Here is a 22,566-nt window from a genome sequence, read left to right as displayed (position 1 = left end):
TTTGCAGGCATTTGCCAAAAAACTTACATTTCACACTACTTTGGACACATTTGGACAATTTAATCTAACAACTGAAAATAATTTAAAAAGTGCAGGTTTTAAGTGTGTTTATCTGACCTGGATACACCTATCTTTCTAGTTGCATGTCGACCATGAACTGAACCTCTACCAAATCAATAACGGGGCTATTTATGTGTATGATAAATATATGAAAAGGTAAACCAACATATTGCACATTACCTGTTCATTAAATCGATTTCAATCCCGAAAATAGACTATGTGTTTACTGTGCTGTCTACTATTTATATGACGTTTGAACAATGGGAAATGGGTCGCTTCAGTCGTATGTACAATTCAATGCAGCCGATCGTAAACTTATACCATCATTAAATGTCAAACTGAGGACGGGTATGAACATCCGGCTTATGGTCAGTTAATGACGCATATTTTCACTTTATTTACCAAATGCTGTTTGTGTTAGCTTACAATAAAACAACTTATCTGATTGAATTCTAAGATTTAGAATTATTATTTTAAATGCATGCATATATGGAAATGCGAGGTAAAGCCCTCAAACCAATTTTATACAAATACACATTTATTTTTTAAATGTTTTATTATGTATAAACATATACTGTACATGCTGTTTCGGGTAAATGAATTCAACCAAACATTAAATAAAATTCCCATTAAAAACGGACTTTAAATCTTTTCTAATGTCGATCAAGAAGCATAGAGAACATGGGTAAAGACGATGATTGACTGTCTGGTACCGAACATGACGATGACGACAACACAAATACTGAGTGTTGTTTCGACCAAAAAGTGCATGCTTGGCCTTCAAAGTTGGAAAAAACATACACGTTTAACAAACATAAATCTTAATGACTTCTATTGATATGTAACATTTCATTTCCATCAATATTATACGCAAAGTTATGTTAAGCATCAGAAAACTAAATAAGTAAATAAAGGGAAATAACTCCATGAATATCATAGAAATATGTCTGGTGTTTCTACTGTCAGTCTTATATCAGTATACCATGTTTTACTCGAATCCTTGAAAACTTCGGATGGATATGTAAAAGAAAGTTCCAGTATATAAATGGGATCTGCCCAACAAAACTACCAATAACAATAACTTCTTAATATATATCGATGAGATGAAGATGTATGCATAACCTACGAGACTTCGTAATTGAACATTAATGTTTAAATGCCCGCATTAGTACACTAATCGAAACCCACCTTCATCGCACAGCTAATGCAATCTGGTAATTAGAACATTATGTGAATTTGATAATATATGTCAGCTATTTATAATTTTACAAATAGTTTCAAGTGTTATCTCTGTTTACCTATTATGATTATAATACAATCTTCCCACTATACCGGTACTTGTTCCTTACTTGGAAGCTATCAGATAAAATATTGATATGATACTATTTTATCTGTATAATCACTCTTATTATCAATATTTTCGGCCGTGTTCATTCAAATTATTGATCGAGCAATTGGTAATGTGCAATATTCACTAACGGATTTTGCTGAATTGATTTTGAAACACGGTCGGAACTTTCATACTATCATAACTTTAAATGCAACTTCTTTATTTGAAATCTTATAATGATCGCAATGTCTTTCAGACGTTTAGAACAATGATGGAACATATGGAAATGATGAATATCATACTAAAAATGGCATTGGTACGTTGAAAATACCAACATACATGTATGGTTTGATTAAATTCCAGGCCGGAATATTTTTACAAAACAAAATAACACTTCACTTATATTGAACTTCTTTTGTCTTATAATATTATATTCGAACCACTAAATGAATATGTTTTCGGAGAGCGCATTAACGTAAAACTGTATGATTAATATTGCAGTAGAAAGCCAGAGTTTCCTTGCTTAAGTCCCTTAATATAATATTTGTGTTTCTGTTCGTTTTGAGACGTGAAACCTTTGTTGACAGCACATACATGAATTACATACAGCCACAAATGCATTTTATTACATCTTTAAACAAAGGTGTGAAGGAGTCGGGATGGTTTATGGCGTTTTCATTCAAATTGTAGAACATGTAATCAGGATGATCGAATGGTTGCGAACGTGGGTTAGAAAAGCGGCGATGGGAGAAACGTTTTCTAATACCACCCCTTTTTGAGATGTGACACTGTCTAGTTCAGACATTTAGTCGTGTTCTGTACTTGTGAAAAACAGCGTGCAAGTCAATTTTAACTCTTCAATTCTCTCGAAGCGTGTATGCGTAAAACAATAATTCGAATGAATTTGAGACACCTGACGTTTGGAGAAGTTATAATGGTGGACAACGAGCTCCCACTTGGATCAACACATTAAGATTTGTGCTATACTTATGCTGTTTTGATATACCCCAAACATACCATATTATATGCCTTTAAAGTTTTCAAAATTCACCAATTCATTCTATTATGTTACCCAATGTCCAAGAATACTTCAACAACATTTGCCAAAGGTAATGAATACCAACGGTAGGTTGCAGTTTATTTTTGTATTGTCCTGCGTATTTTGGAAAATAATAGTAAGCGAATTTTGACAGCAAACATTTATAGTATGTGTCAGAAAACATTGACTGCTATAATATAAATAAGTATTAAATGATATATCGTGAAAAAAAGAAGAAATTGAAGCATGACAGAAAATAATAGGTTGTAATCAATTTTTTAGATGATAGATTGAAATCTCATGTTTTAAACTTATATCGTCTTATAATAAAATTGCAATTCCCATTATTTGCCAAGAGGAATGTCGTCAAAAGGTATAACGTGTTTGTTGTTCGTCATCATATACTAATCTAAAAGACGAAACGCATTTTGTTATTCAAAGCCCATGTTAATGTGTTTACATAGCTACACACTAATATTTACAGGTGTATTGAATATAAAATATTGATTTGTCAACATACACGAGAAAAAATCCTCCAAAACGATACACACGATGTTGTTTTGGTCGATAAAACACACAATAGTTCCAGCAAAAAATCACGCACGTCAATAACGCCTGTGTATGTGAGTTTAGCCGTGTATTTATTTATTAGCAGTGTCCAATGATATTCCAATATTCAATGCATGGCCTGCCCTGCAAAAAGTAACTCTCAATTTCAACATACAAACCACGGGGATGTTTTTAATTGACCTGCTATATCGTCGTACTTATCACCGATTGAGCACGTCTGGGGCGCGCTTAACTATATGGTGCGTCAACGTCGTAATGTGCAACCCCGAAACTTACAGGAAATGAGCGCAGATCTACGGCAAGAGTTATATAACATTCCGCTTGATATGGTGACACCTCTTGTTCATTCCATTCGTCGGATGTGACTTGCGGTTTTTAATGCAAGAGGGAGAGGCCTTCATATTTACATTGAATATGTGATGCACTTGAAGTTTTGATTGGTATATTTGGTATTTTAATTAACGACATATCTACTGTTTTAAATACTAGAATGCAGAATGTCTTTGTAATTGATCAATGGACATGAATACACTTTCGTTTATAGTTAACCGATTTGTTTTAAATACGTTTGATAAAGGATGACATATAAACCTGTGCTCCTTGTATTTAATAAAATATAGTAACGACGCACAAACATATTTTTCAAAATATTTTTATTTCGCAAACAAGACAACATGTATATGGAAGTTTCACAATTATATCATTACATGCACATGCATATATATTTTTTAATTACAAATAGACACACTTATAAAAACCTTTCTGTTTTAGAATTAACAAAAGTACTGTATACACAAATACATGCATTTGATGTTTTCGGGTTTCATGAAATAATTTAATAAAACACACAAACATAGATCTACCAAGAAGTTCCTATATTATTTACATTACATGTTTGATGAGAGTTTTGTTGAGATGATTATTTTTCACGAGTGCTTTGCTGAACAAATATATGCTTCATTTGTATAACAAGTTTAAAGTAGACGAGTAGTTATTGACTAAAACGCTGTAGTTTGTCTGTCATTCAAGATGATGATATTACCTTCTTGTGCATTTAATTCGGATCATCGAAGTTGTTGTAATTTGTTGGTGAATCACTTCCAGTACTTACATCACTGACAATTTGATTATCTTAAAAATAAAGTTAAAAAAAAATAAAACTCCAATATTCAATAAACAACGTGGAGTTCTTGAGAATGTTTAGCAATCTAAGAACGTTACTTGTATTTTACTACCTTCACTTACGGGGGTTCCTTTAATTGCATCTTTAAAGCCCTCGGTTCAGTGCTAAAGCAAACACAAACAAATATATAAGGCTATGAATAAATTCACAATACATATCACAAAGACATATGCGTCATATTTGGCGAATTGCAAAGCGCAAAAATATTTCAATTACCAAAGAAAGTAAGCACAAAAATTAATACAAAAAATTATTTCAGTATTTTTTGTATCAGCACTATAAAACAAGTAATGGGTTATATACTCACTTTCGTCCATCTCTTCATAACCTTAAATATGTCTTTATAATTCTACGTTTCCTTATGATGACAACAACAACAACGATGATTATTAGTCCCCCGACAGCGCCACCAACGGAACCAGCAATCACTGCTGTTTTGGAACGCTCTTCTCTTGGATTTGGATTTACTATATAATGTATAAATGCAATATAAAAAATATTTTATTTAATTTAAACATTGGCAAACTCCATCCAGAAAACGCTTAAGAGCGATTGTTTAAAAGTTATCGTTTTTATTTTTAACAAATATTTTAATTTTTAGAGGCTTTTCACGACATTGTTAGCAAGTTTTAAAAAAGACATGCACTTTCGTCCGGAGATTATGTATATTGAAATCATGATATTACTTTGGCAATATAGCAGTTAGACAAATATTTCATATCTGTTTGTACCTTTTTGTGCCATGTTTATGTTAGTAAAATGTAATCGTTTGAATTGCTTTCAATAAATGCTAACGTTAATGCAAGTTGTATATTTTGAATATTGAATGGAAAACGAGAAGTATGCAACACTGACGCAATATTATGTCATAGATTAATCGAATAATAGCATACTTATCGATTTATTTTTATATTGTATTTTAAAATTGACTGTACTCATCCAAGTATATCTTGGATCAACGTCAATATATATTTATGCAGAGGTGACAATATATGACACTATGTCAAAGGCAAGAATTATGGGCAAGTTTTAAATAGGTAAAGGAGAAACCAGGACTACTAGAATCGTAAAAATAACAGCATCAGGATAAACATTGTCATTCGATCACCCGTCGATGTTGATGGCAGACTCAAGCACTCCTATGAATGTACTACCCCGGTTAAAAGGCTCAACCGATTTTTTTTCACACGCGATTTTATTCCTTACCCGAATTAAATCAAAACATATATTTTTAACTAAAATGTTTGTAACGAGTCGGTACAAGTTTACTTTTTACAAATTGGTACATTGCGAAACAACTAACATTTACTTTAGATGACACAAATACACAAAATTAAAAAACAATGATGTTTCATAAACATGTTCCTGTAGTGACATTCTTAACGGTTCCAAAAAAGTGTATTCGTTAAAACATTACCTCTACGTAGAAGTTGCCTAAAACATAATAATAATAAGCTTCTCTCGCGTGCTTTAGTTTCTGGTGTTTCATTGTTTGCTTTATTGGATGAGTAATACTGAGCATAATAGGGGCACTATATAAATGTAGAAATAAACATTTTCATAAAAATGCAAAAATTTCAGTACATAAGATTCGGAGTCCGCTGCATGATTCACAATACAAACAGTGTTTTAATGAAAATTATATCATATACACTTTAACTGTTAGGTATGTGTGTTCCAGTTGTGAACCATTCAGAGACTCAACATATACTTGGTTATAATATTTCACGTCAATCCCCTCTCAACCGGACTTTCGTTATGCAACAGTAGTGGATCTCTGGTTAGGGGGTTTCGAATGTATGACATAACTTTGCGTCAGTGTCAATCATATGTAGAAAAAGCATTAACATAAATGCTGTGCTTGCTAGATGTAAAAGAACAAATGTTTTAGTGCCACGTGCATAAATAAATAACTAAATATGGTGTCATACATACCTGGCAATGTTAATGTCAGAATGTTACTTTTTATGACAGCACCATCCCAATCGCTTATAGAGCACGCCCATTGGTCACCGATATTAGACCTGGTCAATTTCTTAAGTGTACATGTGTGCACTGTGTATGAACACGTACAGTCGGTCAGATAAGCTTGATTCGTTGGGATATTCAGGCAGTCTTTTCCGTTTACTTGCGCTCTCAGAGCTATTTCTCCATTAAGCCACCACGAGGTGATTGGGTAGTTGTCGTGGTGACAAGTCAGATGTGGTGAGTGACCAGCTGACACGTCTGTTGTGTCTGCATATAGGGTCACCGATTTGGGAGCTGAATGATGGTACACATTGCGATACAATTGTATTTATGTTTTAAAGCTCCGTTAACACTTAAATCAACGAATATTTCGTACAAAATATTTCATAAAATACAGTAAACCCATACAAATAAGTGTTCCTTATAGCAATAGCCAAAATTTCAACGCTAGATGTGTTCTGGTTACATAGATTTAACAAGATACACAATGTTGTTATGTTTATTTTTTGTAGTACAATATATTCGATTTTAATTTGCTGCAACGATATCTATTCATAAGACACACGAACACTCAATTGATATATGGACATGTGTTGGATAAATTGTACCAGAAACAAATAAAAAAGAGCATTTTGTATCTTGTTAAATCTATGTTACCAGAACACATCTAGCAATAAAATTTTGTCTATTGCTGTAAGGAATACTTGGTTTGTATGTGTTAACTTTATTTAATGAAATATTTTACGACATATTCGTTGATTTTGAGTGTTAATGGGACTTTAATGAAATAATATCAAAGACATTTTAACTGGTTTATATGTGTGTTTAAAAAGTTAACCATTCAGACTCAGCATATACTTGGTAACAATAATTCATGTCTTAACCAGAATCCCGTCTAAACTGGACTTTTATTATGATACAGTGGATGTCCGGTTTAAGAGGTTCGAATGTATTACATAACTTGCGTCAGTGTCAATCATATGCAGAAAACATTGACATTAATGTTGTGCTTTCTAGATGTAAACGAACAAATGATTTTAGTGCCTTATGTATAAATGAATAACTAACTAACTGAATATGATGTCATAAATACCTGGCATTGTTAATGTCAGAATGTTACTTTGTATAACAGTACCATCCCAATTGCTTACAGAGCACGCCAATTGGTCACCAACGTTAGACCTGTTCAAGTTCTTAAGTGTACATGTGTGCACTGTGTATGAACATGTACAGTCGATCAGATACGCTGGATTAGTTGGGATATTAAGGCAGTCTCCTCCGTTTACTTGCGCTCTCAGAGCTATTCCTCCATTATTCCACCACGAGACGATCGGGTAGTAGTCATGGTTACAAGTCAGATGTGGTGGGTGACCAGTTTACAAGTCTGTCGTGTCTGCAGATAGGTTCACCGATTTGGGAGCTGAATGATGGTAAATAATTGAATAAAATTGTATTATTTTTTTTAAAGCCCCGTTAACACTTAAAATCAACTATTATTTCTTATTTTTTTTTGTAAAATACATTTACGTTAAAAAATCAGTGTTCCTTATAGCAATAGCCAAAATTTCAACTCTAGATGTGTTCTGGTGAAATAGTTTAACAAAATAAAAAATGTTTTATTTTTATTATTTTGGAGTAAAATATATTCCATTTTAATTTCTCCCAACGATATTAATTTATACGAAACACGAACACTAAATTGGTACATAAAATTGTGCTGAATATATTGTACCAGAAACAAATAAAAAAAGCATTTTGTTTCTTGTTAAATTTATGTTACCAGACCGCATCTAGCAATGACATTTTGCCTATTGCAATTAGGAATACTGCGCTTTTATGTGTTAACTATATTTTATGAAATAGTTTACGAAATATTCGTTGATTTTGAGTGTGAATGGGGCTTTAATGAAATACACTCATAGAAATTTTAACTCGTAGATATGTATGTTTTAATCGTTAACAATTCAGAGACTCAACATAAACTTGGTTATAATACTTCACGTCTTCACCGGAATCACCTCTAAACCGGACTTTTGTTATGATACAGTTGATGTCTGGTTTAGGGGGTTTCGAATGTATGACAAAACTTTGCGTCAGTGTTCATCAAATGCAGAAAATGCATTGACATATATACTGTGCTAGCTAGATGTGAACGAAATGTTTTAGTGCCACATGTATTAATGTATAACTAAATATGGTGTCATTCATACCTGGCAATGTTATTGTCAGAATGTTACTTTTTATATCAGTACCATTCCCAGCTACAATAGAGCATGCCCATTGGTCAACAACGTTAGGCCAGGACAAGTTCTTAAGTGTACATGTGTGCACTGTGTTTGCACACGTACAGTCAGCCAGATAAGGTGGATTCGTTGGGCTAGTCATGCAATCTCCTCCGTTTACTGTTGCTCTCAGAGCAATTCTTCCATTTCGCCACCACGAGACGAGTGAGTCGTAGGAATGGTCAATGTGGTGAATGACTAGCTGACAAGTCTGTCGTGTCTGCATACAGGGTCACTGATTGCGCCGCTGAATGATAGTAAACATTGCAATAAAAATGTTTTTGTTTTTTTTAAGCCGCATTTACACTCAAAATAAAGTTAACGCTTGAAAAATCAGTTTTATGTTGTTGCATAATATAGTCAACACATGTTCATGTACCATGTCAGTGTTCGAGTGTCGTATGAATATATATCGTTGCGGAAAATTAAAAATGGAAAATATTGTACCACAAACAAAAATAATAAAAAATAGCAATTTATATCATGTTAAATCTATCTTACCAGACCACATCTAGCTTTAAAAGTTTGTCTAAGGAACACTGATTTTGTATGGGTTAACATTATTTCACGAAATATTTTACGAATATTCTTTTATTTTGAGTGTAAATGGGGCTTTAAAAGGCTTTTATGTGATCTCTACAGTGTGAAGTGTATGCGTTTTAAACACTATGTGTTTGCGTGTACTTTACGATGCAAAAAAAATAAGCAATAAAGCAATAAAACAGTCATAGCAAACACCTCATGAGTTAAAATTTGACATTTATATGGATTATGTAATTATATGAAGTAAAGCAGTCGAGGAAAATACCGATGAGAAAAGACATTATACTTGCTTCGACTAAATTTGCTTAAATTACTTATCACACATTATTTTTCAGTAACAAGGCGCATGACGATAACAAACATATATGTTCATGAAACTCATTTGTTTAACTGTGGCTTTATATTATTAATTAAAAATAAGCGTATCGCAAACACAATAATAGTGTAGAACATATCAAGTCACTTACTATATATTACATTATTATTATTTCCGATATTTGACTTTATTTAAAATATTTTTATAACAATATGCAATGAACTTACCCACATTGACACACAGTAAGATCGAAAGTAGCAATTTAAAATACATATTGTACTGAAGCCGATCGCCACTTTCAAGTAAATGAACAAACATAGATATGAATATGGGGTTAGTTACATTATCATATTATCTTACAGATAAAGTGAACAAGGTCCATCGAAACATCAAGTGAAATCAAATAGACCAGCTTCCGCGCATCGATTTGACAGGTTGCGAGCATAGCCCGCTACCGTGATTCCATATGGGGAGATAACCACTGAAGTTAACACAGAGGTTATGGTTTGTCTCATGGAATTGTTCCCCGTTTTCAACAGTATTTATTTCATGTCAAGGCAATTATTTTACGCACTATGTTCCCGGTAAGGTGGTTTAACAGTGGAAAGTGTGCATACTTATTCAAGTGACTGACACCTGCCCTACTTTAATCAGAGGTAAGGGAATGGACGTAGAACAGATTTCAAGATCAATACCTTAACAAGTTAAGTTGTCGCGATACTTTATGTTTCAGAGAATGATGTTGCCGATATTAATTGCAACTATAATAGTGTAGTGTTTATTTTTATATTTAAAGGGTGCAGTGCATACGCTACATTTACTTAATAAGTAACTAAAACAAACTTAATACTTATTCAAATATTACTTTTAATGTATTCGAATAGCATTTTGTGTTTATTTTATTATTTTTAGCATAGTATTTTAGATTTGTTTACGCCTCTATGATACAAAATATTTGACTTATTTAATATGATATAGTGTCTAAGCGTAAAACCGATAGCAGAGTATCGTTGCCTTGCGACGCACGACGATTCACATAAATGCAGAGGGGCCGGACACCAAAACAACGTGAATCACGGGAGCCCCTCTTCCGGAGGAGATCGGACCCTAATTAAGGATGAGTTAAAAGACTCACACTTTATTTTCATTTCGTTATCTTATGGCATTGTGGTAAATTACAAAAATCCGTGCAAATCCAAAAATAGTGGTGTTTATTTTGAAAGGAGCTTTTGTAAAGCTATTGACTCGTATTGCGATTACAAAGCTTTAATACTTATATTACTAAATATAGTAACAACATTGACTCGAATGCATGTGATTATCGGTCAAAGCAATGTGATTATCACGTTTGGGCCACAGGGCCAAATGTTGATTATGGATAATCGCCCTGGAGCTAAAGCACGTGACGTCAACAGACCAAAATGGCGTCCATATTTAGTCTTTTCCAACACTGATTAATATAATTAAGCAACAAATCAAAGAAATAATATACTGTAAAAAATAACAAATAAACGTAGCACATAATTAGAAAGATGAAGAAATATGGATTGCATCTGAAACTGTACTATAGATACGATTGATGACACTATTTGAGCTTTAAGTTTAACAGGAGTATGTCAACACCAAAGTTTAGTAAACGACAATCTTACCTCAATGACAATTTTAATCCAATGCTTTTAATACTAAAATTGCAACGATATGCACTTCAATTTTCTGTTTTTCCATCCCTTTATCTTAATTTATTTCAAACTACACTTTTTGAAACGTTTCACGAAATCGAATGATTGCTCGGATTGATTTTTTTAAATTCTTCTTGAACTTTGAATTTTCCAATTATAAATTACAAACACAAAATCCGAAATACGTTTTGGATTCGTTCGATGATTTTTTAAATAACTATATTACTGTTAAATAAATCAAAACGTCCGAATTATTGTTAAAATCCATAGAGTAAAGCTTAAACTGGTCTGTTTCGTCACAGAAATTACGTGATACACGGTAGATACGTCATTTTTGCGTAATAAATTGAATGAAAATAAAAGAACGGAAAGCTGGTTCGGCAATATATTTTAGGGAATGAACAAATAGGATTATAATTATGTAACATGTACCGTGGTTAAATAGTACAGTTAACTGGGATTAAGTATTAAAGACGTTAATACCATTGTTGCTTGAGGGCCAGAAGTGATAAACGGCCCTGAAGTAAATAATCGTCTACAGGCCTACGGCCTTCGTGGCGATAATTCACACTGCGGGCCGATTATTGTTACTCAGTAATCGTCTAAATGCCACGATAAGTGTATCAGTGACAATAATTTACATTGATATTATTATTTATATGCATATTTACAAAAATAGATGGATATATAAAACTCCAAATATAAACGAGCAAACTCGTGACATGAAATGCACTCTCTCCCACGTGATAAGGCTTGAGCTCATTTATGAGTGGTAAGTACAGATGAGCCCAAACGCATGAAGGTGTAATACTTTTATCTAACTAAAGCAAATCTATTACATATGTGTTCATATGTGTATACTATTTGCAATTATAAAGTCATGTTTTAAAATCCTATATCCCACAGTTTAAAAATTAGATGCGCGTCATGTTTTGGTTAGCTGTATGTCTAAAGTGAAAAAAGTGGTTATCTTTTCGCATTTACTGCATTAAGGCGCGACTTGACATGTACAAATTAGGCAAAATGGACCATTAACACATTATCATTGCTGTTGGTATCAATGTTTGTCATGTATGTTATGGTCACGGAGAGTCTATCATGAAGGTTTAGTTTGAACACTGCATTGATCATGCTGAACGTTGTGTGATGACCCAGCAACATTTCACGTTCTACCAGCATACGCCGCAACCCAAATGTGTGGAATAAGACGTATATATAGTGTGAAAATATCCAATCACGGGTAGTCACATTGGCTTGAATAACAAGTCGGCTTAAAACCCTGTACAAACCAGCTCGACGGATGAAGATTTCACCCTCGTCCTGCAAGTCGGTGATGTGGTGAATGATCGGCCGAGTTACAGTCTCGTTCCAGTGCAGTTGAATGAGAAAAATATTGAGCAAGATAATATGACAAAATAGGTGTCCTTCCTAGTACATTAACGATTGTTACACAAAGGTAATATAATATGTGATGTACAAACTTATCATTTTATTAAGAAAATTCCGATGTATATTACTATCGACATCCATGGTATACGGTATTTTTCAATATAATAAAGAGCATTAAACAGGTTAAAACGAACACTGCATCTGTGAGACTTTGTTAATACCTTCAAGTTTCTATGGGTTGACCTTGCGTGCAACCTTGACACAGAAACAAATATTTTACATGTACTATTTAACCACGGTAAAGTCGATCAAGAAGCGTAGAGAACATGGATTGCGTCGACAATTGACTGTCTGGTACCAAACATAACGATAAAGACAACACAACTACTAACTAAGTGTTGTTTTGACCAAACAATGCATGCTGGACCTTCAAAATTGAAAAATAAACAGACACGTTTTATTTATCTATTGGCACACCGAAATCTCAATGTCTTCTATTTATTAATACATTTTCATTTCAATCAATATTATACGCAACGCTATGTTTCGCATAAAAATAACTAAAGAAAAATTACTCTATGAATATCATAGACACAGTTATGGTGTTTCTAATCCGCTATTCCTCTTAAAGTCTTATATCTGTATGTATATAGTGTTAAAATTGAATCCCATGACTACTTTGATATCATCTGCCCAGTCCAATAACACCATGTGAATCGGCTCTGCTCAAGAAAAATACGAAGGGCAATAACTCTGAACAACATAGAATAAGTAATAGTTATCGCACTCTGCCCTTACCCACAATTTTCTCTGAGATTTATTAAGTTTTATCTAAATATATCGATACGCTGTATCTGTTTGCATACCCAACGAGACTTCCTAATGTAACTCATGTTTAACCAAAGGACTGAAAGTACTGGTGGGCGATTTTGCTCAAATTTTGTGTTCGTAAAAACACTATACACCGTGATGCCAACAAAGCATATTTGTTGAATAAAACAGATGGAATCAAGGGAGGGTGACGGGCTGTCAACATTATATATGATTTAGCTATTGGGTTTAAAAGTAAATGCTGCTTTTTAAGTCATTGTCGAACGTACCAATTCATAACTGCGAAACGTTGACAGAACATATTGTCTATAAAAGAAATACATTTAATTCTCATGAAAATGAAAACAATAAAGTTCAAATTCCAATAAAATGAGGCAAGGCAAATATTGTTTGGACAACCCCTGAAATGCAAATTCTAACTTAGACAACAGATGAAGTATTTAAAGCATTTTTATAGTATGGTTCTTGCAAACCAACATATGAAACACTGGCATTTTACATTATATATACTGGCATTACATTATAATTTGATGAGTGTAATTATATCTGCTTGGAAGATCAAGCCGGAATAAAAATAGTAAATAATACACAGACTTGTATGAGATATTAGCCTATCAACTATGCCCATCATTGAAGTTTTAAAAATATGCCGTTTAAAACAGAATTTCAGTGAGTCACAGCTAGATAGTGATACTTTAATATGCAGGGATTTTCCTGGCCACTTTAGGGAAAGGAGAATTTTTTATCGACAAATTGGACCGACAAAGTGGACCGAATTGGGAATTTTTATCAACAAATATTGTTAAATCAAACCTTTATTTTAAATAAACAGCATTGGTTTTAACTTGAATTAACCGTCTGTTTACACAAAATCATCATTATGTTTAACACGTTATAAGTTTATTATAATTAACGGAAATCACTATTTATTCGCCTGTTTATTTATCCATTTACGTTAAAATACTGCATTACAGTTTAATACCTAAGTAAAGTTTTGCGAAATGATCACATCATTTTATCTAAGTAAATTTGAATGGCATATATCAATGTGAAGTCCACAACGTTTATCCGAATGTGATTACATGCATGGCGTATAATAAGCTGCTGTGAAAGTGACAACCAAAACAGGTATTTCGTGTGTAAGTAAACAGTTCGAAATTGGCATCAAAAGCACGGGCGAATTGTTATATAAAAACTTTGTAGCGCAGAGAACATTGAGATGTGTATGTATTTTGACCTTGCGGTCAAGGATAACCCATGAATGTGCAAGCACTTATTTCCAATGGGGTCCGTTGGTTTTGCTGAAGAGACAGCAAGCAGAAGAGACAGTATTGGTAAACAAGGAATCCGGATGCAATACCCTAGCTCTTTGCGAATAGATACCTTGGTTCTTTTACGTGCTCAGTGTATAGCACCGATACACGCGAGAATTACCTGGGTTTCATACCAGTACATCTCTAGTTGGGTTAGAAACACTTGAAGCATTTCTGAAATTTCCAGTTCCCCGGCCGGGATTTGAACCTGGGACCTCTGGAATGGTAGACCAGAGTGTTACCACTCGACCACCGCACCACCCGTTGATGATTACTTTGACAGTAAAACATGAAGTGCGTGGTTATTAAATTGTGTCGCCCATATCGCGAAAGCAGTTTATTTCTTAAAAGGAAAGAACATAACTGCGCTGTATCGGTTAAGTGTAGATAGTTCAGTATTGAACCGATATTTCGTCGCTGTATACACCTTCCATGAAGACTGCGTGTAGCTCGGGTGGTAATGCCACAGTGAAAAGACGTTGCCATTGATGGAACCCGCGCTGTTAGCTGTTTGTGCGAATTAATACTAAAATTGTGAAAGCAGAGCCTTGATGCAAAGTGGTTATTTGCAGTAACGGACTTTATTCTTTGGTATACGTATATAATGTTACCTATGGGGCGAATTGCAGAAGGCAATCACCACAAAAATCGGCATCTAGTAAATAAATCAAAACCTACCTTCATCGCCGAGCTATTGCAATCTGGTAGTTATAACATAAGTCGAGTTTGATAATAGATGTTGCCTCTTTGCAACTTTACACTTATGTGTGTTATCTATGTTTACGTAGTCAGATAAATCAGACACTCGACCCAAGATACTGTTACGTGTTTTCTACTTGAAAACTATTCAATAATCTATAAATATGATAACTCTTCAACACATGGGAATATCGACGATTATAACGATATTATATTTAAAAAGGTATATTATCTTCTTGTTTTAATGACATCAAAAGGTTGTTTGGCATATATGTCTATATTTAAATATATCTTTATAAATATTTATTTTCATAAAAATAAAAAAGTGGACACTTCTTTGACGGGCGCGAAATTATCAGTAGTAAAAGGAAAAACGCTACGAATGATATGTATATATAAATGAATCAAATCAGTTAAACCCATCAATGTGAGTTTCTCGAGGAGGTGAAAACAGTAAACAAATTCATTTTATGAAGATTTCTTTAACTCAAATTCACAGACGGCTTTAAAACAAATATAAACACAGTGATATGAACTAAAGAGTTAATATTAGCCGACCTTATTTTAGTATCAAAACAACCGATGATCGGCATTTGGTACCATCTCACTTATAATCACATTTTCCGTTCCTGTTATATCAAGTCATTCGTAGAGAATTGGTTTGCGGATTTTGCATTATTGCTTTTGAACCATGGTCCGAACTTTCCTTGACTCATAATTTGATTTTTGAATGTTACTTTTGTATAACCTTACAATCAGTGCAATGTCTTTCTTTATTCAAGAACTATGATAGCACATGCGAAAGTAATACATATAATTGTAAAAATGTCACTGATACTTTGAAAATACCACCATTAACTTATGGCTGCATTTAAGTCCTGACAAGAACATTTTGACCATTAAGCTATGTAAGAAACAAACTACCGCTTAGGACTATTCTCTACAGTTATACTAGCGATGCATTTAGAACATAAACGGTGGCAGAAATGATTCGCCCAAAACAATCCTATGTGCTGGACCCATACATGTTTGTGAACTGTAACTATATTTGGGCGGGCAAATTAAGATGGAAGTACTACAGTAGCTGTATATATGACACCATAACCCATTTAATTGTTAGATTGTTGAAAAGATCCCATTTATGTTAAGCCATTCCGTTAAAGATGATGTATCCCAATTTTTTACAGAACAACATGTGTGTCTGTGTGTATGATTATATTCTTATAGTCCACTTGCGTCTCCCTTACGTCATTGAGTGTTGACTTAATCCCCATTTAGTCCAATCGATTTGTGCAGATTTTCAATAGAATTGTGCAACCAGAATACTAGCTAAGAGCATACTGAACAATTTCAGATATGGACCAACTCTCAATAATTTGCATACAGGGGTATGGCGGCCATTTTTAAATGGCGGTCGTCATATTTCCAAAAAATGCATTTAAAAATTCCTCATAATTTTATAAGTGTATCAACTGACCTTAAATCTTGTATTTATCATGCAAATGACCTTATCAATGTTATCAAACACCAAATTATATAATAAATATGATTAAATTAAATGGCGGCCATCTTTAAATATGAAATTCTAGCCACATTTGTCAAAATCAATGAAAAATATTATATTAAACTGTCTTGAACATTTGAACCGATCAATTTAAAACATACACTGCAAACATAATAATAAAAGCAAGTGATTGACATAATTTGAATAGTTTTTGAAACAAATTTATGTTAATTAAGAGTTCACTATCTGTAAACAACACAGATCACATGTACAGGGTCAAATAAACATTTATTGTCAAGTACAAAGTAAAAGTAAATGTTTCATTCTCTATCACATTGCCCTCCACATTTACATAGAGCTGTACAGCTCAAAGCTGCTTTAACACACTTGCAACGTCCTCGGCAGCCATTTTCACTTGTGCATCCACATCTGATGAGTTCAGCACAAGACTCGGAAGCTTGCTGTAAGGTTGTCCAGAAAGGTTTCCACTTTCCATCTTTGTCGCGCTTCCAACCCCAGGAGCTAGGTGGTTGGGGCTCTTGTTGCTTGTTAAGTGACTGTCCCCAGCCAAATCCTGCCTGGTAAGCCGCTCTCTTGATGTGTTGGTGTAACACGGCAGAGCTTGGTGGGATATTATCGATTGCACGCCCTTTTCGAGTAAAAAGATCTTTTCTTGCCTCATCTACGGTTTGCACTCACTGCTCCTGTCATACAACAATACAACAAAACGTTCAATGTTTGAAGTACAGTCACTGATGATATCAATATCTGGCTTATCGCTCAATGTTTCGAAATCTGTTGTTACTTCATCAAAGACGGACCATGTTTCCCATGCAGTCTTCTTTCCACGATTAGAAAAGGATGACACTTGGTCACGGCCGCTTAAGGCATAGAAGAAAAGAAGTGCACTGGAATTGGAAGGTCCCAACTTGGCAGCGATTTCATGAACTGGTATGTATCTTAGATTTTTACCGACTCCAAATGCTATCCACAAGGTAAGTATGTTCAGTTTATGCACACTCGAAACTGCATTGACAACAACATCGGTATCTACGGTTCTGATCATTATTTGACGCATACCAGTTTGTACTGCATCCTTAATGTGTAACATAATGCGCGTGTCTGCCTCTTCATGATTACACGGTGATATTTGACTTGTATCCTTGCTTGGGCAATTGTATACAACTTTCATTCTGAGTGTCGAAACCACAATCTTGTCATCGGTTGCGTTAAATGTCGATAACTGTTCTGCTAGATAGGTAAATAACTCCGTCTTTTTGTCATCTATGCGAAGAAAGGATTCCCAGTTTCCTGGAATGGCTAAATCTGCCTGAACACGTCTTCCTATTCCTTGTACACGCTTGTCACAAGTTGAAGCTTTCAAACTGTCTTGGCGATATTGATCCCATACAACATCAACTCTGCTAAACGTCTTCAACTGGTTATCAATATAAGGTAGAAAAACGTTTTTAGCATAATCTTCGAACGTCTTGCAGAATTTTGGCTTCAGCATATTGACACTTACAGCTCCGTCTAAGATCAACGCTTCTATCTCAGGACTTTCAGTTTGTGGTGTGATGATCTTCTCTAGAGGCACTAACAAATCTGACTTTGCACCGAGTCTCAACTGTCCGAATTGTGAAGCAGAAGATGGATACGCTTGATTCTCGTGACGAAAGAATTCGTCAAGATTACCGTCAAGAACCTGACAAAAGACATACAACTGAGCAAATAACGAACAATTTTGTTTCAGTGAACTTATTTGCTGTTTATCCTTTGCGACAACCTTGGATTCTTGACGACTGAATAGATATAATTTGTTTTGTTTTATGGGATCCGAACGTGATTTAGTTCGATTGCTCAATCTGTCCCGTATATATTTCTGGTATTGATTTTTCCCAATCTGTTCAATATTTCGTATTGTTTTGCAACCTTCGGATCAGCAATGTCACGCGTGCCTAGGACTAAAAGATCATCACATTCTTCCAACAATGGATTACCCATTTCCTCAAGAATATTTGTCAACGCTTAGACCTGTTTAACAAATGAATTATGTTTACTTTTTACTTGCTTATTGTGTTTTATGTCCGGCCCTTTAGTTTGTTCTTGCTTGATACTTTCTTGTGAAATCTCAAACTCATTGACCACACCAGCCATTTCTGGACCACATACCATCCATCGCAGAAGTTGAGATGCATTCTCTGTAAGCCCGATAACTCCGCCTCCTCCCTTCACTAATTTGTTGTTTTGCTCATGAGCATGGTCGATAGCTATTGCAGAAAATGCGTGGGGAGTTTTTTGTACAACAAAATTACTCTTCTTGAATTATGTCGTTATACTTAGTGCTACGCCGTCCAATGCTATCATATCTCTCACATGAATAGGAAGCCAGCGAGCGAAATTTGGATGGTCCAAAGCGAAGAACCAGGTAATTAACATCGTCAAAGATTCTTTATACAGCTCAAAATTTCCCTCTCGAAGAGACCTGACAAAGATAAGAACTATCAGTTCAAACTTCAATGTTAGTGACCAGAATTTGAACAGTGGACTTTCCATTTCTCTTCTTTCTTTCCACTCCTCAAAACTGAGACTGTTGACCCCTATATCATCGACACTGTCTAAGAATTTAGTATAGGCTTTATGCATCAAAATATGTAATGAGCAAGCAGTTATCTGGTGCGCATGTCGGGTTCTAGTTACATGTGATGCCTTAAGGAATGAGTCTGCAGAACCGGCAGATGCAACATTAGACTGACTTAACGCATTCACCCAGCCACTATCCTGTAGCCAAACCCCAATCGTTCTCAAAGCAGCAATTTCTATGTGAAGACCACCAAACATCACTACAAAAAGATTCTCTCCGTATCTCTCAGGACAAATCCATTGAATGTTTTTGGCTAGGGCATAAAGTGGCTGATGACATGCCATAACAGATATTTGTCCTGGATTAAGGAAATTGACACACTCTTTGATAACGGTCATTAAGTGCCGAATCATTGCAGCAGACTTTGCCTCTTCCTGAAACAAGGGTAACGGAACTTTTTTCCAAAGGAATGACCTTCACCAAATGACTCTGAATTAAATGTGCATGGAAGGCAGACCATGTCATTGTATCCTTGTCTCCATCATCAACTTTTTCGATCTCCTGACGTACATGATTGAGCCACCTGTAAAATAGCAAGACTAAGCACAATTAAGCATACATATTAGCATGAATATGTTCAGATAGACAATCTTAATTTTGATACTAGATCCAGAATTGCATTTTCAAAGCAATGGTTAGTGCTACATAGATATAAAATGTATGTTTGTATTCGTGTGCAAAATAGCTATTAGGCAAATATGTGAAGTTATATGCGCTAGTGTTATTTTTATTCTACATGAAATTATATAAATTATAAGCTCTACTCATAAGATATACCTATACTATAAGCCTTGTGCATCACTGAAATGGTCTGAATCGATCATCAATTGTCCTTCCAAAAGTGGTACAGCAGCTGGCTCCTTCGGGAGAATGACAGGTGGTACTATTGAGTATCTTTCTGGTAATGGTTTTATATTGCCTCTTTTCAGGTTTTCATTGATAAAGATCCCTTTTCTGTCAGTGCCTAGGTTATCAACTTCTGGGTGTTGAAATAGAGAAATCGCTGTTCCATGCAATGATCCTTTAGCTGTAGTTGAGCTTGGATTGTGGTCAATATTATCAACTGCTCCGGTTGTAAAAATATTGCCAAAACGTTTCGCAGGACACACAACATCATCATTTTGAAATCCGTCACAAATAAAAATTCCCCATAGCTATTGATATATTCATCACTCTGTCATATGAAATGCTGAGTCCTAAACTAAAAAGTTTATCAACAAGATCCTTTTTTCCTCTTTCTGCGCGAATAACCATTCCTAAGTATATTGGCAATGGAGGCTCTCTATCTGAAAAATGGTAAATTGCATCTGCATCTTGTCGACGACGTATTGCACAGTTTAACTGTTATAGCTGCAAAATGGTTAGTATTGATTGCGATTCGACAACATTTCTAGAATGAGTCTCAATGCTGGGTCCTCCTAGGATCATTCTTACTAATGAAAGTAAAGTTTGTGCAACTGATTCCTGTTCATTGAATGTTCCTGTAGATCGATATTTAGTATTCAGCATATCTCTTCTCACTATCTTTGCTGCTTTTGCTAAGATTATACCTTCATCATCGTAATTACAAGATGTTGCCTGCTTGAGAACCTCGCCATCATCTTCTTTAAAGACTAAAAGAACATCTCTCCCTTGCTTATGTGTTTGTAAATTTGGTAAGGCAGCCAATATCCTATTTTTCAAACGTGTTGCATTGACACGACCTTCAACAAATACGCCTAATTGTTCAAGATGCTCGGTATATAGTTTTTAAGTCTATCAGCTTAAATACCGGGACGGCATCATTTTCAGATCGTGATGCATCAACATAGTCTACCAATTCGGCAAGAACAAGTCCATGAACGACCGATTCCTGACGTTCCTCCTCGGTTTTTGGAACATGTTTTTGAGTCCTGTTATAAATATTTATCAAGCAGGTGGTATGATATTTCGCCTCCTGTGATTTTAGATCACCAGCACTTAGTTTAGCTAAAAGAACTGTATCTTGTAGTTCTAGTGCACATTCCCGTACTCGACTGTCTATCATGAATGTTGATGCCTCATGAAGGTCTCCAGACTCATCACCACAAAAAAAGCATCCGGGCATCATTGTTTTTGTTAAAGAACCACAACTGCGTCTGGTTAGTTTACTTGCATGTCCAGATTGTGAATTTCCAACAACATCAGATGTTTTTTTTTCTTAACATGATATCTTAAGATCAGAAAATTTGATTTTGCACGTTTTATGCCACTTTGCATTGTGGTTTTGGAGTGTTGATGTAATACCATTTCCTTCATCCAGTTGCTTCAAGTTAAGTTTTACAGGGAACCAGTTTATTGCTTTACATCTTTGTATAATAGTTTCAAATGAATAGTAACCAGCTCCAATATCCACATCAGTTCTTTTCGTATCAGCAGGACATTGTAATTCCTCGTGTGTTCTATCTTGACAAATTAAACATTCTTTCCAATCGAATGGATTATTGGGTTTTTCGGTAGATATATCATGAACATCTACAAGTTTAATTCTTTTTGCCATAATGTCTTTACAAGTCACATGTTTTTCAAATGCAAGGAACTACTTGGGTGAACCTGCAATTATAAAACAAAATGCATGAAAACCTTTTATTTACCGTATTTTCTGGTGTATAAAACGCAACTTTTTCTACAATATGTGTACCCGCGTTTGTTTTTTTTAACGATTTGCAATAAAATCATCAGAAAGTGTATGAAATTCTATCCAAATAAAAATATTTACCCTGTGACAATAATATCCAAAATTGGCCATATCCATTCTATTTTATTTGTCCAACTGATCTGTGTATTTCTTAGACACCGTTTAAATGTCATCGACGATTAGGAGTGTTGTAATACGCTATTGACGTGGCTTACGTCATTTAGATAGACCAGTAGTGCTGTGTTTAAACTCTCCCAGTTATTTAAACAAACATGTGCTGGAATAACAGACGTTACGAAGGCAGTTACTAACGGCGTCGCGTGAATTACTGCACAACATTTTAGTCTGTCAACCAGAATATATATGTGCATGTGTTGAGTTGAAAAATGATTGACACAGATAATGTGTTAGGATATACATAAAAAAGTAATATGTAAGCGTTTGTAATTTTAATGAAAAAAGATTACCTACTATAAATAAATATAAATGAAAAAAGATGCATTTTCTTTTTTTGCAATTTCGAAAAATGTAATTTTCAAAATGGCCGCTATTTAAGATGG

The 22,566-nt window shown here is 34.5% G+C and overlaps 1 protein-coding gene across 1 annotated transcript; it reads right to left on the bottom strand.

Moving 5' to 3' along the window:
- Nucleotides 1–3,105: 3,105 nt before the first annotated feature.
- Nucleotides 3,106–8,611, bottom strand: LOC127846287 (uncharacterized). Its single transcript, XM_052377455.1, has 4 exons — nucleotides 8,361–8,611; nucleotides 6,118–6,444; nucleotides 4,536–4,649; nucleotides 3,106–3,122 (listed from the first exon to the last, which is right to left on the bottom strand). The coding sequence occupies exons 1-4, from the start codon at nucleotides 8,533–8,535 to the stop codon at nucleotides 3,106–3,108; spliced, it is 633 nt and encodes a 210-aa protein (XP_052233415.1). The 5' UTR covers nucleotides 8,536–8,611.
- Nucleotides 8,612–22,566: the final 13,955 nt, after the last annotated feature.

The sequence above is a fragment of the Dreissena polymorpha genome, chromosome 9, assembly GCF_020536995.1.
Source record: "Dreissena polymorpha isolate Duluth1 chromosome 9, UMN_Dpol_1.0, whole genome shotgun sequence".
Lineage (NCBI taxonomy): Eukaryota > Metazoa > Mollusca > Bivalvia > Myida > Dreissenidae > Dreissena > Dreissena polymorpha.
The sequence above is the reverse complement of the archived record's forward strand: the minus strand, read 5'-3'. Positions and strand labels throughout refer to the sequence as shown.